Below are 16,150 nucleotides of genomic sequence, written 5' to 3'. Positions count from 1 at the left end.
TTTATGGTGGTTTTCAAAAATTCATAAAATACAGAAAATTAATACAAATTAGAAGAAGTTGAACAATAGACACTTTTAAAGGGAATATAAACAGTTGGGAGGTTGATACAAAAACATGTCCCAAAGGAAAAACTAAAGATAAGAGCAGAAATCAACAAAATTGAAAACAGGAAGATAAAGAAAAACAAAGTTGGTTCTTAAAAAAAAAAAAAAAACTCAATAAACTTAACAAACCTCTAGGAAGAGAGAAGACACAAATTACCAATATCAGGAAAAAAACAGGCTATGTCACAACATATCCTGCAGCCATTAAAGAGATATTTAGGAAATACAATGAACAACTTTACTCTCATAAATTCAACAACTTAGAAGAAATGGACCAATTCCTTAAAAACCACAAACTACCAAAACTTATCCAAGATGAAACAGATCAGCTGACTAGTCCTATAACTATTAAGGAAATTGAATTTGTAGTTAAAAAGCTCCAGAAAAAGAAATATCCAGGCCCATTTTTTTTCACTGGAAAATTTTAGCAAACATTAAAAAAATAAAAAGAATTGCATATATTGAATAATTTATGTTGTACATCTGAAACTAAGATAATGTTATATGTCAATTATACCTCAAAAAAATTTTTTTAAGGAATCACAACCCTACAGTGTCTACCAGAAACTTGAACAAGGAGTTCTTACCAACTCATTTTGAGGCGAGTATTACCTGAATACCAAAACGAGAAAATAACAGCACACACCAAAAAAGAAAAAAATCTTCAACAAAGTTTTAGCAGATCAAATCAACAATATGTAAAAAGGTAATACACCATAACCCAGTGAGATTTATTTTTGGTATGCAAGGCTAGTTCGATATTTTAAAAATCAATCAATGTACTCCATATCAATAGGACAAAGAAGAAAAATCTATGGTCGTATCAACTGATGCACAAAAGAGTATTCAACACACATTCATGACAAAAACTCTCAGTACACTACAACCAGAGAGGAACTTCTCCCACCTCATAAACAGCATCTACAAAAACCTAACATCATGCTTAATAGTGACAGATTAAATGCTTTCTTAGATACAGAACAAAGGAAGGTCACCTGCTCTCATTAATCTTATTTAACATGCTTGCCACTGAAATAAGGTAAGAAAACAAAATTTTAAAAAGTACTGTTTAGGGGTGGCCAGTTGGTTAGAGCGCAGTGCTCATAACACCAAGGTCGTTGGTTCAATTCCCACATGGTCCAGTGAATTGCACTCTCCACAACTAAATTGAAAACAACGACTTGACTTGGAGCTGATGGGTCCTGGAAAAATACACTGTTCCCCAATATTCCCCAATTAAAAAAAAAAAATTTAAGTACAGTTTGGAAAGGAAGAAATAAAATGATCTCTATTTGCAGAATGTATGGCTATCTACATATAAAACTCAAAGAAATCTACAAAAAACTGGAAATAATAAGTGAGTTTAATAAGGTCACAGGACACAAGATCAACAAAGAAAATCAACTGCATTTCTATATACTGACAATGAACAAGTGGAAATGAAAATAAAAAATGGAATACCATATATAATTGCTCCCCCAAAATGAAATACTTAAGTATAAATCTTAATAACACCGAATGCAGACAATCTGTATGATAAAAACTATAAAATATTGATTTAAAAAATAAAAAAATCTAAATACTTGGAGAAATCTACCGTGTTCATGGATTGGAAGACTCAATATAGTAAAAGATGTCTATTTTCCCTAAGTTGATCTATATGTTAAATGCAATTCCTATCAAAATCTCAGCAAGTTTACTTAAAGATATAGATACGCTTATTCTAAAATAATATGAAAAAAGAAAAGTCCTAGAATAGCCAAAATAATTTTGAAAAACAAGACAAAGTGGGAGGAATCACTTTTCCCAGGGTACAGGCTTACTATATAGCTGCAGCAATCAAGACAGTGTGATTTTGGCAGAGGGATAGATACACACATCCATATAACAGAACAGAGAACCCAGAAATAGATCCAAACAATATGCTCAACTAATATTTGACAAAGGAGCAAAAACAATTAAATGAAGGAGGGCTAGCCTTTTCAACAGATAGTGCTGAAGGAATAAAAAGTCCATTGGCAAAAAAAATAAAGCTCAATCTAAACCTGACACCTTGTACAAAAATTAAACTCAAAATGTATCATGGACGTAAATCTAAAATGTAAAACAATAAAAATTCTAGTAACGAACACAGGAGAAAATCTGTAGAACCTGGGACAAGGCAAAGGGTTTAAAACTTGCCACCCAAAGCATGATCTGTACGAGGAAAAATTGATAGATTGGACTTCATCAAACTGAAAGGACGAAAAGACCAATTACAGACTGGGAGAAAATGTTTTTAAATCACGTATCTGCCACCTCCTTGTGTCTAGAATGGATAAAGAACTCACAAAACTCAACATTAAAAAAACAATCTAATTATAAAATAGGCAAAGATGTGCACAAACATTTCACCAGGAAAAGATAAATGGATAGAAAAGAAAAACCTAAAAGTATTCAACATCATTAGCTATTACAGAAATGAAAATTAAAACTATAGTGCTATATCACTATACTTCTATCAGAATGGCTAAAATGAAAACAATGATACAGTTGGCAGGGTTGTTGAGAAGGTGGACCATTCACACATTGTTGGTCAGAATGTAAAATGATCAAATCACTCTGGAATCTATTCTGGCAGTTCTTTCAACACTAAAAATGGACTTACCATATGACCCAGCAATTACACTCCTGGACATAGATCCCAGAGAAACAAAACATATTTTTATGCAGACATTTGCACGTGAATGTTCATAGCAGCTTTATTCATAAAGCTCCAAACTCTAAAGTATTCAGGTCTCCTTCAAAGGTGAAAGAGTTGAATAAACTGTGGCATATCCATAGCATAGGATGGTACTGAGCAATAACAAGGGACGAACTATTGATACACACGACAACTTGAATGAACCTCAAGGAAATTACACTGAATGAAAAAGGCCAATCTCAAAAAAGACACATGATTCCATTTATATAACAATCATGAGCTAACAAAATGGAGATGGAGAAGAAGTAGTGGTTGCCAGGGATTAGGGACAGGGGTTAGAAGTGTGTGTGGCTATAAAGGAATAACAGGAAAGAGTCTTATAGTGTCGATACAGTTGAGGATCCTGGTTAGGGCAGTGGTTTTGTAAGGCTACCACGTGATAAAACTGAGTGCGTGCGCACACACACACGAGTGTTTGTGTTGCTGGTAAAATCTGAATAAGCTCTATGATTTGAACCAATGCCCCTTTTTTGGTTTGGGTATTGTCCTATAGTTGTGTTGTGTTAACACTGAGGGGGAGGGCATAGCTAGGGGAAGGGTTTATGGGACTCCCCCGTACATATGTTTGCAACCTTTTATGACTCTACAATTACTTCAAAGTAAAAAATTTTCCAAGTGTACCCCATAAAGTCCTACACAGGTAGTGTAGAGAAGCCACATACTGGACTCTACACTCTTGAGAAACCACTTGGAGAGGAAAAGTTATTAATTACAGAGTCCACAGGTTCGCAGGAGAAAAAAAATAACCAGAGGTCCAAAAAAGCAAAAATAAAAAAACAAACAAAAAAACCCTCAATCTTGGTAGTAGATACGAAGAGAACGGCAGATGCCCACAAAAGGAACAGTCTGACTTGAGTTTGGGCCTTGAGCTACAGTCCAGAACCCTGAAGAATAGCCTTCCACTCTGCTTTGTCCTTAGAGGTGGGTTCTTCAGTGGAAAGTTTGTGTAGGATGTACGAAATGTGACAGATTCATTTTTACTAGCACATTCCAACACCAGGGCGTGCACTTTTCTGATAGGATGGATGACAGTTAAGGTCAAAAACCTTTACAAGGAGAGGCAATTTGTAGAGAGGAACAACAGCCTTAAAACTCAGGCTTCCACTGGGATGGCCCCTTTTATTTGCTCTGCCTCTCTGATACGGCTGCTGTGATTTTTTCCCTTATAACTTCCATTCTTCCCATACTCACACTTTGAGAGGTGGAGACACCTCCAGCTGGAGACGAGGGACTCTCCCCCTCCCCACCCCAAAGAGAGACAAAGAAACAAGTGGGAGCCTCAGAGAGTGTGTGTCCTGGTTCGTTAGGACTTGAGCTTACTTGGGGATTTGGGCCAAAGCCTCAGCTCATAAAGAAGTGTTCCTTTACCTCATTTTGCCTCCTGTTTATATGGGATAGGATTTAGGTGTCAGGATGCTGAGTGCTCACCAAATACCATTTTCCATCTCAACTCAAGTTTTATAGTAGTTGCTCTCACAACGATTTACTTGTTTGCTCAAATCTACCTTATTTCCCCGAAAATAAGACCTAGCCGGACAATCAGCTCTAGTGCATCTTTTGGAGCAAAAATTAATAGAAGACCCAGTTTTATATTATATTATATAAGACCCGGTCATACAGTAAAATAAGACCGGGTCTTCTATTAATTTTTGCTCCAAAAGACGCACTAGAGCTGATTGTCCGGCTAGGTCTTATTTTCGGGGAAACAAGGCAAAAAGGCCAAAAGTCCACATCCAGGGACCTTTCTGGACTTACACAGGGCTCCTTCTGCCAAGTGCATTTGGGACACTCAATTTTCAGCCAACCAGTAATGTGACACACTGAGTTCAAAGCTACCCATTCAACCCAGACTGACTGACCGAGTGTGTTTACTTCAGGTCTCAGAACGGTGAGCCCACGGCTTCCCTTAAAGGGCTCTTCCTTCTAACAACCGTTTCCATAGTCAAGGTATCTCTCACCAGTCCAAAAACGAACCCCCATGCCCCAAAAGTCTGCAAAGTGCTAGTGTTTGGATTAAGATGAGCATCTTGCCAACTTACGTGGAACTGGTCTGAGGTTGTTCAAAGGCTTCCTTTGGGATTTTAAGGCCAGGGTTTCGCTTCTTGCCTATGGGGAAAGACATAAGGACAAAGTTAAGGTTTAAAATCACAGCACGAGCTCAGGGGCAGAGTCTGCAGCAGGAGACAAGGGCTGACCTGGGAACGTAGCTCACATCTCCCCGTTCAGAACTTCCGACCCAGGAAGTCTCTGATGAGCACCCATGCACCAGGCTGAGCAGAGCTTCCCAAATGCAAACTGTGGTCACAGGTGAGGTTGTTCACCAGTGCACGGTGAAAATGTCAGTATAAGAATGCCGACTCCCTTTACCCAGGAAGATCTACCCTTCCTCCCTGATGAGAGTTTGTCATTTCACCTTCTTTGTTCTTCCTTAATACATGACGGTGGTGATGGCAGATGGTGTTGGTTATACTTTTTTTTTTTTTTTAATGTCAGTCAACTGTAGTCAGTCACCCTTATCCCAGGATCCCACAATTTTCTAAAGTGATCCGTGAGCAACTGATAGAGTTAACCATGGAGTAAAATAAAATATACTTTCCCACTGCCTGCCCTGCCCATTCTCAACCACCTGCCAGAAGCTGAAATACCTAAGAGAGGAATAGAGTGATATTTATTTACATTTGCCCGTTCCAAAAAGGACTAAGATAACAGATGGGCTCATGCAAGGAGGTTATCGCTTCTTAGGGAGCCAGATGGGGACATAACTGATGTGTTGTTCATTCCTGGGCTGAAACCACAAGAGTGTTTGGCTCAAATGCTTTTGTTGATGAGTCAAAAAGAACAGACTGAGAAATGCCAGCTCAGGAAGCAGATCAGAGAAAACGGCCGTGTAAGAGCCCAGGATTTTCTTCAGCTAAGGAGATCTTGTGTCTCTTCACACCAAAGCAGAGCTGCATATAACGCCCATGGTTCTACTTTCTTTTTCACCTCTTTTTTATACCGCAGGTAAGCACTGCAGAGCTGACACCAGCCCTGGACAAGACCCGGCGTAAAGATTCTGAAGCCACAAAGGAACTGAAGAAATCAAATATTATAACCTCCTTGCTGGAAAACTATATCCAAAGGCTTCAGTGACTGCTCACCATAACCCAGCCTGAATCAGAATCCAAGTCTCCGAACCCCCAGGTTAGTGTTCTTACCACTATTCCACAATGGAAGAAGCTTAGAGATGGCGAGAGAGAGAGGTAGAGGGAGTATGGGATTTTGAGGGTTTCTTTTTTTTTTTTTTAATAAAAACAGCTTGTATTAGGTTCCTCCCCTCACCCACAGATTTCAGAGTCACTTTTCCTCTGACTCTCAATATCCTCAATTATAAAATGAGGAAGCAACATCAATGCCTACCTATTGGACTGATAGGAGAATCAAATGAGATAACATGAAAGAGTACTGAGATGTTTTCAGTAGCTATTAACTATAATCATTCAGAGAAAGAATCTGTACAGTCGCATTAAAAGATAAGCGTCACTTAAGAAATTCAAAACAGAATTGGCCATATTATCAAAGTGCAATATAATGTATAAGTGAGTCATGTTTTCCCCTATGCATTCAAAAATCCAAAATCTAGATCAATGTGGCCAAGTTGTATAAAGCCAGGAAAAAATATGCTTGGCAGTCATCAACATAGAGAAAGCTTTTTAGGACCAGCTTCATTATAACAGCTTTTCTCAATTCTCTCCTCCTTTTGGCTTATCTATACATTTTATAAGATTAAAAACTCATCATTTACTTTCCTATTTCTGGGGCTCCAGTGGCCATTTAGCAGATTTTACTAAGTTAGTCAGTTACTGACAATACATACACCTGCCCTATGTACCAGGAACAATAATACTATGTACCAGGGATCTGATTGTGAGAATCCAAATACTAGACATGGCATAAGTCCCACAATTCCCATTCATGGGCCTCGGTTAAATAAACGGGAATGCTATTTTAAATGAGATACTCTAGTAAGAAGTGAGTAACAAATTCAACTTGTCCAGATAACTATGTACATATGACAGTACAGGTGACAGGTTAATTCAGGTAATCCCAACACATACAACCCTATAATTCCCCTGATATTCTAAAGATAAAACTAAACAAAAGTAAAATCTATTTTACCTGTGAACAAAGCTTCCCAGTTGCCATTTCAGCACGCCCAAAGCAGAAGTTACTCTTCAATTCTTACATCTCTCTCCTCTTCATTTCTAACTCAGCACTTACACAATAGATTCAAGAGAAACAGCTATTGATGGAGAAAACCTCCTCTGAGAAACTTTCACATAACAAAGGATCATTCCACCAAAGCAATGAATTATTCGCAATTCATTAATGGCAATCGGTTATTACACTGTAACTCAGCAAATCATCCAACATGCCTATACAAAGAAATAGTAAATGAGAGAAAGAGAGAAACCTTTTGGGACAGAGACTCATGGAATAAATGACCAAAATAACAACCAAGTCTTCCAGATGTGAGAAAAGAGGGCCTCTGGTTCTCTTCTGACAACAATAAGAATGACAGTTTCAGGACACACAGAACCTAGCTGCCTAGTTGAATTACACCATTAGAAAATACCCTGCCTTCATTTTTAACAGTGGATCAAATAAAACAAAAATCTCAAACGCGCACACCAACATTCCGTAATTCACTTACGTGCCCACCACGAGAAGGGCAGCCCAGTGGGAAGCCATCAGGAATGACACCGACGAGGTTTTCAGGGTAGCAGGGAGGGCTAGCAGAGAAACCCCCACAGAAGGCATTCTTTCCTTAGCTCTGAAGACCACACTTCAGCAGAGAGAAACGGCACTGAACAGACTCCACCCCCTCCCTCAAGAGAGGATCGCAGCAAACCTCGGGCGGGTATTGTTCCCGGGAAACTGCAACTTCAGGAAGGGAGAAGTGGGTCCGTTTGGACACCAAGGCGTGACATTAATCATTAACCAGACTTGGAGGAATAAATCTGCAAAGTAACTCTGCACAGCACAGCATTCTCCAGCCTTTCTACAAAAATGCCTCTTTCATTTCTAAAAAGAAAGGAAAGCAATACGTGGTCAGTTTCCAGCTGTGTTGATTTCGAAGCAATCTGTTCCCCTAGCAAGGCTGCCAACCCCTGACGTTAACATTTAATACTGTTGATATAAAGAAATTAATGACAGGGAGCAACATGAATAATAACGCTAAGTGGCCAATGATGGTGAACGGCCTTTTCCCTTGATAGTCTAAAGAAAAAATGAAAAATATACCCGAAAAGAGGCTCTAGCTTACGTTACATGCTAGTAACAAGCCTTCTCCAAGAGAGAATTCTGCATACTTCTGGAGAGAGTTTGGTAAGCTTTATCCTCTTATTGGTACAATCTGCAAAGGGTTATTAGCCTGCTCAGCCGACGGAGCACATGCAGGACTGCATTACATCAGCCTGTGTCACACCCATGCCTGTTTTCTCTGAGAACATTGTAGCCCTCCCACCACACACACACACACACACACACACACACACACACACACACACAGGAGTGCCAAAAAAATGTATACACATGACTTGTATTCATCTTTTGTTATCTAGTATATAGTATTAGAATTTTAACAGTTTTTTCCTTTCTTAAAATATGCATACCTTTTGGGGGGCACCCTCTGTATATTTGCAAAATTCATCTTAAGCCAAAGCTGGGTCACTATGATCCTGGCTTAGAGCAAAATAGCACTGGGGGGGAAAAAAAAAAAAAACCTTGCCAATAGTCAGAAAACATTTACCAGGCCACAGAAATGTGCACTAGCTTTGCCCATACCGAAAATGATGGGGTACGCAAGACCTCTTGCTCAGCACCCACTCGGTAAGGCAAAGCACAAAGGGCTTCTCTCATGTGCCTTATTACATAAAACAGAATATCGTGCTCCGGTGCCAACCCAAACAGCAAGAGAATCCCACAGGGTCAGCAGAAGGTGGCATCATGAGGCTATGATGACGCCCAAATATTTGTCAGCTTGGCTGAGCTTTTGGGGGAAAGGGGGAGCGTGTGGGGGGCATGGTTATGAGGGTTTATGATTATTGACACAGCTTTACAAAAGGATGGCATTGCTTCCAGTGCCAAATGTATTTTAAAAATCTGTTTCCCAATGTGAATGGGATTTCCAGCCAAGTAACTGGCAACCTGGAGGCTTTGGCTGCCCTCTCCTTAATACTGGCATCTAGGCTTAAGTTCCAAAGGTAGCTGGCACTAAAATTGGCAGAGAAGCGTCATTATATGTTATTAAATTGCAATGATCGGATGCAAAGCAATTAATGAAGCAGGGCAGAGGGAAGGGCGTGCAGGGAGAAAGCTGGCCCGACAGCAGCGATATGAAAGTGGACCCAGATGCTGCCACTGCCCCAAACCACCGGATCTCACCCACCACTGAGAGTCCAATCATTATGCCAAATTTCCTTGGGATTACATAAAATGTAGGGAAGAAAAGCTGCAAAGCTCATTATAAAAGATGCAGTCATTTTGACTTCCAGGAGGCAGATGAGTTTTGACTTGACCTTTCTGTTCTGCCTACAGGGCTCTGGCCCTCTTGTGGACAGGAACTCAACCTTCCAAATTCACCCCACTTAGCACACGCCCCACAGAACCTTTCCAGACCTTCCTGAACACTCCTTAAGGATCACTGTCCGCACGGGCCAGCTTTCACATTCTGGCATTTTGCACACAATAGGAAATCAATTGCAACTTGAGGGTATCGCTAACATTTTAGTTTAAAATGTCCACTCTGTCTAAAATCGATCTCCATGACCATCTTCCATTTATATTCCTCATACCTTTCCTCACAGTCTCAAATTACCTTATTCTTGCATTGATGTATTACTTATGTGTTATCTATCTTCCCCATATAAACTCCATTGTGACAGCGATTTTGTCCAGGGCTTACAAATCGCAAATACCTGTTGACTGAACACGTATTGTTCTCTTCTTGACTGTTCTAAACATTAGTATTGAGGCCTTCAAATTTTAAAATAAAAAACAGAATGGTGTAGAAATAGTATAAACTTAAGTATCAACAGACCTCATTTAAAATCCCAGCTGTACCACTTATTCACGCTGTCTAGCAGGGTCTGGAATATAATAGATGCTCAATAAATACTAGTTTTTTTTCTTCCTTCCATATTTGTGCTTACATTTTTAAAATATGAAGGAAGCAGAATGCCCCCTGGCTGGACAGCTTATGTCTTCAGATGCCATCTTCTGTTCTTCCCCTCTTGTGTTAAATTTATATTTTTTAAACACCTCATCAGTCTTGAATCGTATTCTCTTGATTCCCACTGACTATAAGAACTTCAGCTCTGTAGACTCAGGATCGCTGGGAGTAAAGCATCTGAAGCTTTTTTTTTTTTTTTGGAATAGAGGCTTATCCTTTTTTCATAGAGCAGTTTTATACAGCAAAATCGAAGGGGCAGTACAAAGATTTCCCATATACCCTCTCCCTCCACACGTGCACAGCCTCCCCCACTATTACCATCCCCCACCAGAGTGGTACACTTGTTACAAGTGACAAACCTACACCAACACAACATTATCACCCAAAGTTTATCGTTCACAATAGGATTCACTCTTGGTGTTGTGCATTCTATGGGTTTGGACAAATGTGTTATGATATGAATGTATCCATTGTTATAGTATCATACAGAGTATTTCACTGTCCTAAAAATCCTCTGCTCTCCCTATTTAGCCCTCCATCGCCCTCCCCACCCCACCCCTGGCAACCATTGATCTGTTACTATTCCCAGTTTTGCCTTTTCCAAAATGTCATATAGTTGGAATCATGCCGTATGTAACCTTTTCTGATTTGGCTTCTTTGCATCTAAGGTTCCTCCGTATCTTTTCATAGCTTGATAGCTCATTTCTTTTTAGCGCTGAATAATATTCCGTTGTCTGGATGGACCAGAGTTCATTAATCCATTCACCTACTAAAGGGCATCTTGTTTGCTTCCAAGTATTGGCAATTATGAATAAAGCAGTTATAAAAACATCTGTGTGCATGTTTTTGTGTGCCCATAAGTTTTCAACTCCTTTGGGCAAATAACTAAGGCGTGCAATTGCTAGATTATATGGTAAGAGGATTAGTTTTGTAAGAAACGGCCTAACTGTCTTCCAAAGTGGCTGTACCACACACTTTTTAAAAAACTCCACAAGTGATTGAACATCCCAGCCAGGGTAAAGAACCCCCTGTCAAGTGTATGTCTAAGTAACGTGTTTCCTTTTTTCACTGTTTCTCTCTTTATAATGACAAGATCACTTTCCACCATGTTCCTATCACTTCCCGCATCACCAATCAATTTTTTCTGGCCAGTAAGAAATTCCGCATGAAGCACCTCACTGGGCCATCTATATCTTTGAGCAAAAACTGTCAATAACTCATCAAAGTAGACACTGAAAGGTACAAAAAGTTCATTAAGCAACAAATTCTGCTTTGAAAAAAATCAGAGGATAATAAAAACCAGTTCCCGTAGTATCAGAGAGCATGTGTGGTATACAAGTATTATACCATTAGTACACAGGAGGTCAAAGCACGAGAGAGGAAATCGGGCAAGGTAAAAGAGAAAAAAATGATCTGACAGAGGAAGTGGTATTTGAGGTGGTCCTTTGATAACCGGTAGGCTTTGAGAGCACATGAGTGTTCATTGTACTATTTTGTCTTCTTTTTATATATTTAAATGTTTTCATAATAAACAGTTTCTAAAAAAAAAAAGAATGGGTAGGATTTGACAATCAGGACTTTGGAAGGCAACATGAAATTCCAAGTAGAATGAGTTCCCATTGGTGGTGAGAAGGCATCGTGGTATATTCAAAGAATTGTGAGTTGTCTACTTGGGACAAAATGGAGGATAGTAGCAGAAAGAAGGCTGGAAAAGCAGGTTAGATCCAAAGACTGAAAGGCTATAACTAATAATTTTAAAATTTTAGATATAAGAGAAGTCATCTATGTTTTTCAGTAGAGAAGTGTCATCCCATATCATCTATGTTTCAAAAAAAATAACGTAACAAGATTCATCTAATATCTGCAGGACACTTTCAAACTGTGATACACACACACACACAATCCCACATATATACATACACCTTTGTGTTTTAAGCTTCCAGGTCTTTGTTCATATTTTTCCTGAAATGTTCTTATCACCTGCCTCCACTGGTCAACTTCAACACTCAGTTTAAGCATGTTCTCCTCAGGAAGTCTCCCACAAAAAAACAGGCAATAAACACCCCTCATCTGTGTGGTCACAGTTCTCTGAATATATTTTTAATCTCTCTTCCTCCACTGATTGATTGAACCCATCTCTTCCATCAGAATGCAAGCTCTTCAAAGCCATACTTCATGTCTGGCCCATGTACAGAGTAAGCATTACACCCAAGAAAAAAGAGGCAGGGGCGGACGGATGGCTCAGGGACGGCTCAGTGGGTTAGAGCGCGAGCTCTGGGCAACAGGGCTGCCAGTTCGATTCCCACATGGGCCAGCGATTGCACCCTCCGCAACTAGAATGAAGTCAATGAGCTGCCACTGAGATCCCAGGTGGCCACGTGGCTCAGTAGGTTGGAGCGCGTGCTCTCAACCACCAGGTTGCCGGTTTGCCTCCCACAAGGGATGGTGGGCTGCACCCCCTGCAACTAAAAACGGCGAATGGATCTGTAGCTGAGCTGTGCTCTCCACAACTAAGATTGAAAGGACAACAACTTGACTTGGATGAAGCTAACGAAAGTCCTGGGAAAAACACACCACTGTTCCCAATAAAAAGTCCTAGAAATACACAGTTCCCCAATAAAGTCCTGTTCCCCCTCCCCAATAAAATCTTAAAAAAAATAAAATAATAAATTCCTTTAAAAAAAAAAAAAAAAGAAAGAAAGAAGAGGCAGAGACCACAGCAATCTGCCTAATAAATAAGCTGCTTAAACTTTGCAGAGGCAAAATCTATAGGTTCTGATAATTATCTGGAAAAAATTTTTTTAATTAAAAAAGGTATAGTAGATAAGCATAGTAGTAGTAGTAATTAGTAGTAACCTGGCTTTTCCATATGTAGATAAAATTAAATGAAAAAGGAACATCAGGCCAGTTGGGGTGGTGCTGGGAGAGGGCAGCTAGGGAGTTCCAGGTCAGATGTGTTAAGGGTAAGATTCTGGGGGGATGGATGTGGCAGATTTCAAGCAGGCAAAGGGAGCTTAAGATAGGTGGGGGCGGGGGGGAGTAGATCTGGGAGCCACAAACAGATACCACGTTTCCCCGAAAATAAGACCAGGTTTCATATTAATTTTTGCTCCAAAAGATGCATTAGGGCGTTTTTCAGGGGATGCCTTATTTTTTCATGCACAACAATCTACATCTATTCAAATACAGTCATGTCATCTTCTGGAACATCCTCATAATGTCCTGAACATGTCCGTCTGGCTGACGATCTTAATTGGGGCTTATTTTCGGGGTAGGTCCTATTTTTGGAGAAACACAGTAAGTAGAAAATTAATTGGGGGTGGGGGGGGGCAAAAAGAGGAGAATGGGCAGCCAAGGTAAGAACCCTGAGACAATGAGACGCGAATGAAGACAGCGAAGGACAAAGAATTGCTGGATGTGTCAGAGAAGATGCCGTTGTGTACAGAGCAGCACTGCCAACATGCCAACACGTTCCGAAATGGTCCTTTTCAAAGGAGGAAAGCACTCCCATGGTTTGCGTACAGCCCAATGTGATTGAAGCTTTTTTTTTTTTTTTTTAAGACGTGGGTACAACTAAAGTTTGTTTTGTCATGTCAGCAATCTGGTGCCGACTGTGTGCTCTAGAAAGAACCTAAAGGCAAATCACAGCCGGTGCCCCTGAGTTGTGGTCTGAGTCCCGGATGAAGGTAGGAGGCAGGCAGCGGTTAGATGGGGGATCCCCGAGGTCTGAGCTCATGTCCTTCCTCATTTACGTGCTGCCTCATTCATGAGTCTTTATCAAAAGGAAATGCAGTCACAAGGGTGTTAAAAACACCACTTTAAAATAAAAACATGGCAATCGGTGGCAAAGAAATTTAGTGATGTGTTTGATCTTTGCAAACCGCTCCTTGAGTTTTGGCTAGGTTTAAAAATAGCATTCGTATTTTAGAGATACTGAAATGTCTCCAAATGAAATAATATGGTTCTAGGATTTGCTTCAAAATATACGGTGGGGGTGGGAAAATAAAGGAATAGATGAAATAAGATTAGCCACTGAATCACAGAAAACTCTTTTAAAAGTCAAAAAGAGGAATAGTGGGTAAGAGCACTAAATTTTTTTCTTGGGAGAAGTGGATTCTCTTTTTCCCTCTTGTCCAAGGTCACAATTTTAATTGCACTGTGATTACCTCCCTTCTAACCAAAGAAAACTGCAGGGTCCTAACTTTGTCTAACTTTGATTCAACCAGCTGCTTGAAGAGTAAAAGACTGCAAGAAAATACACAGACAAGTCCCTCATCTACATCCCTTCTTAAAGTGCTACCAGGATAGTCTATCCTGCTTCTCTCCCAGCTTCATCCAATTTCTCTCCTTAAGCTGCATTTTTGTTGTTGTTGTTGTTTCAGGTGCACAAAACAATGCAAAAGAATGTAATAGTTAGACATTCATCATTTATATCCCTCACACTGTATCACCCCCTCTCCCCCCCACCCACTATCCCTCTGACATTGCACACAGCCATTACATTTCCAGAGCTGCACTCTTACCATGACGCCACTGACCCATGTTGAGGTACACCTTAAAAAGAGGCCCCTGAAATTCATCTCTGTAGGATATTGTTCATTACCTTTCATAATGTCCTGTTTATAAAAACTCAGGGGAAATATGTGTGTTATCAAACACAAGAATGGGCTTCTCCGGTATCAACCTCTGCCTATGGATGATGTGAATGTTTCTCTATGTGTTTCTTTCCTTAGTGATGGCTAAAAAGCTTAGGATTAAACTGGGACTCATATTCATTTCGGAGTCAGTATTTTTTTGTTTGTTGGTTTCTCTTACCTACCCTTTTAATAACATTTTACTAAACATGTAAGAGGGTAAACAAAATAGTTATCATCAACTCCTGCGTACCCATTCCCCAGCTTCAACAAATACGGTTTGTTCAAGCCATTTGCTCATTTTTATATTAGGTTATTATTATTATTGTTTTATTTTTAAGAGAAGACATTGCCCCTTTTGTGTAGTTGTGTTAGAACACATACTCACGTGCATGCATGAGTGTATTCGCACACTTGCAAGTGTATTTGCACACCTTTATGATTTTACAAAATTTATAATTTTTACATTCCTTTATTGTCACTGCATTTTTATAAGGCAGGAACATTCTTTCCTCTTCCCCAAACAGTTGTCCCAATAACACCTGTCAATCTGTCCACTTGTTTCCACATTAATTTTACAGACCTTTAAAATATGTATACCTCTTCTATAGTGCTCTTGTATTAGTTCATTGGCTGCCACATCCATAAATTATTAAATATTCATGGTCACTGCAGACATCGTTGCTTGATCCTGACTTTGAGAGAAATTTCTAGCTTTGCACTTTAAGAAATTATGCTGATTTTGGATTGAGTTTGGTAGAAGTACATAGCTACTCATATTTTAGTAAGTAGGCTGATAACAGTTCTCAAAGATATGCCCATATTCTAATCCTTGGAACTTGTGAATATTACCATGGTAAAATTTTTGCAGACGTGATTAAATTACGGATTTTGAGGTGAGGAGATTATCCAGTTGGACCCTAAATGCCATCACAAGTGTGCTTATAACCAAGAGGCCGGGGGAGATCGGACTCATAGAGAAGGCCACGTGCAGAAGGAGGCAGACACTGGAGAAATGTAGTCACAATCCGAGAAAGGCCAAGGAATGCCAGCAGCTTGTGGAAGCTAGAAGAGGCAAGGAATGGATTCTTTCCCAGAGCCTCTGGAGGGAGACTAACCTGCGACACACCTTTGATTTCAGACCTCTGGCCTCCAAAAATGTGAGAAAATAAATTTCTGTTGTTTTCAGCCATCAAGTTTGTGGTTATTTGTTACAGCAGCTACAAGAAACTAATACACTGAGCTATTAGAAATGGACCCTGAATTTTACCAAATTCCCTTTCAACATTAACTGAAATAATCCAACATTAACTGCGATACCTAAGCTGCCACACTCTCTAACAAATGTATTTCTTATTTTTCCCTTTCTTTTTTCTTTCTCTCACCACCCCCTTTTCACTCTCCTTCCTTCTTAACTGCTTCTGCCACTGGCCTTCCAGAGCATCCTGTGGTCCT

The 16,150-nt window shown here is 39.8% G+C and overlaps 1 protein-coding gene across 6 annotated transcripts in view; it reads right to left on the bottom strand.

Moving 5' to 3' along the window:
* MAP2K6 (mitogen-activated protein kinase kinase 6) overlaps positions 1 to 16,150 on the bottom strand; it is a 110,793-nt gene that overhangs the window by 39,406 nt on the left and 55,237 nt on the right. For 3 of the 6 annotated variants that reach the window (XM_019732988.2, XM_074320883.1, XM_019732990.2), the window contains exon 2: positions 4,888 to 4,954. In XM_019732988.2, the coding sequence (XP_019588547.1) occupies positions 4,888 to 4,954 (67 nt within the window). Of the gene's footprint in view, positions 1 to 4,887; positions 4,955 to 5,043; positions 5,275 to 7,541; positions 7,916 to 16,150 lie in introns of those variants that run through there. The other 3 variants (XM_074320884.1, XM_019732991.2, XM_074320885.1) reach the window with 3 other exon arrangements.

This window comes from Rhinolophus sinicus, linkage group LG15, assembly GCF_036562045.2.
Source record: "Rhinolophus sinicus isolate RSC01 linkage group LG15, ASM3656204v1, whole genome shotgun sequence".
Classification (NCBI taxonomy): Eukaryota; Metazoa; Chordata; class Mammalia; order Chiroptera; family Rhinolophidae; genus Rhinolophus; species Rhinolophus sinicus.
Note: the sequence above shows the minus strand (reverse complement) of the source record. Positions and strands in the feature narration are given on the sequence as shown.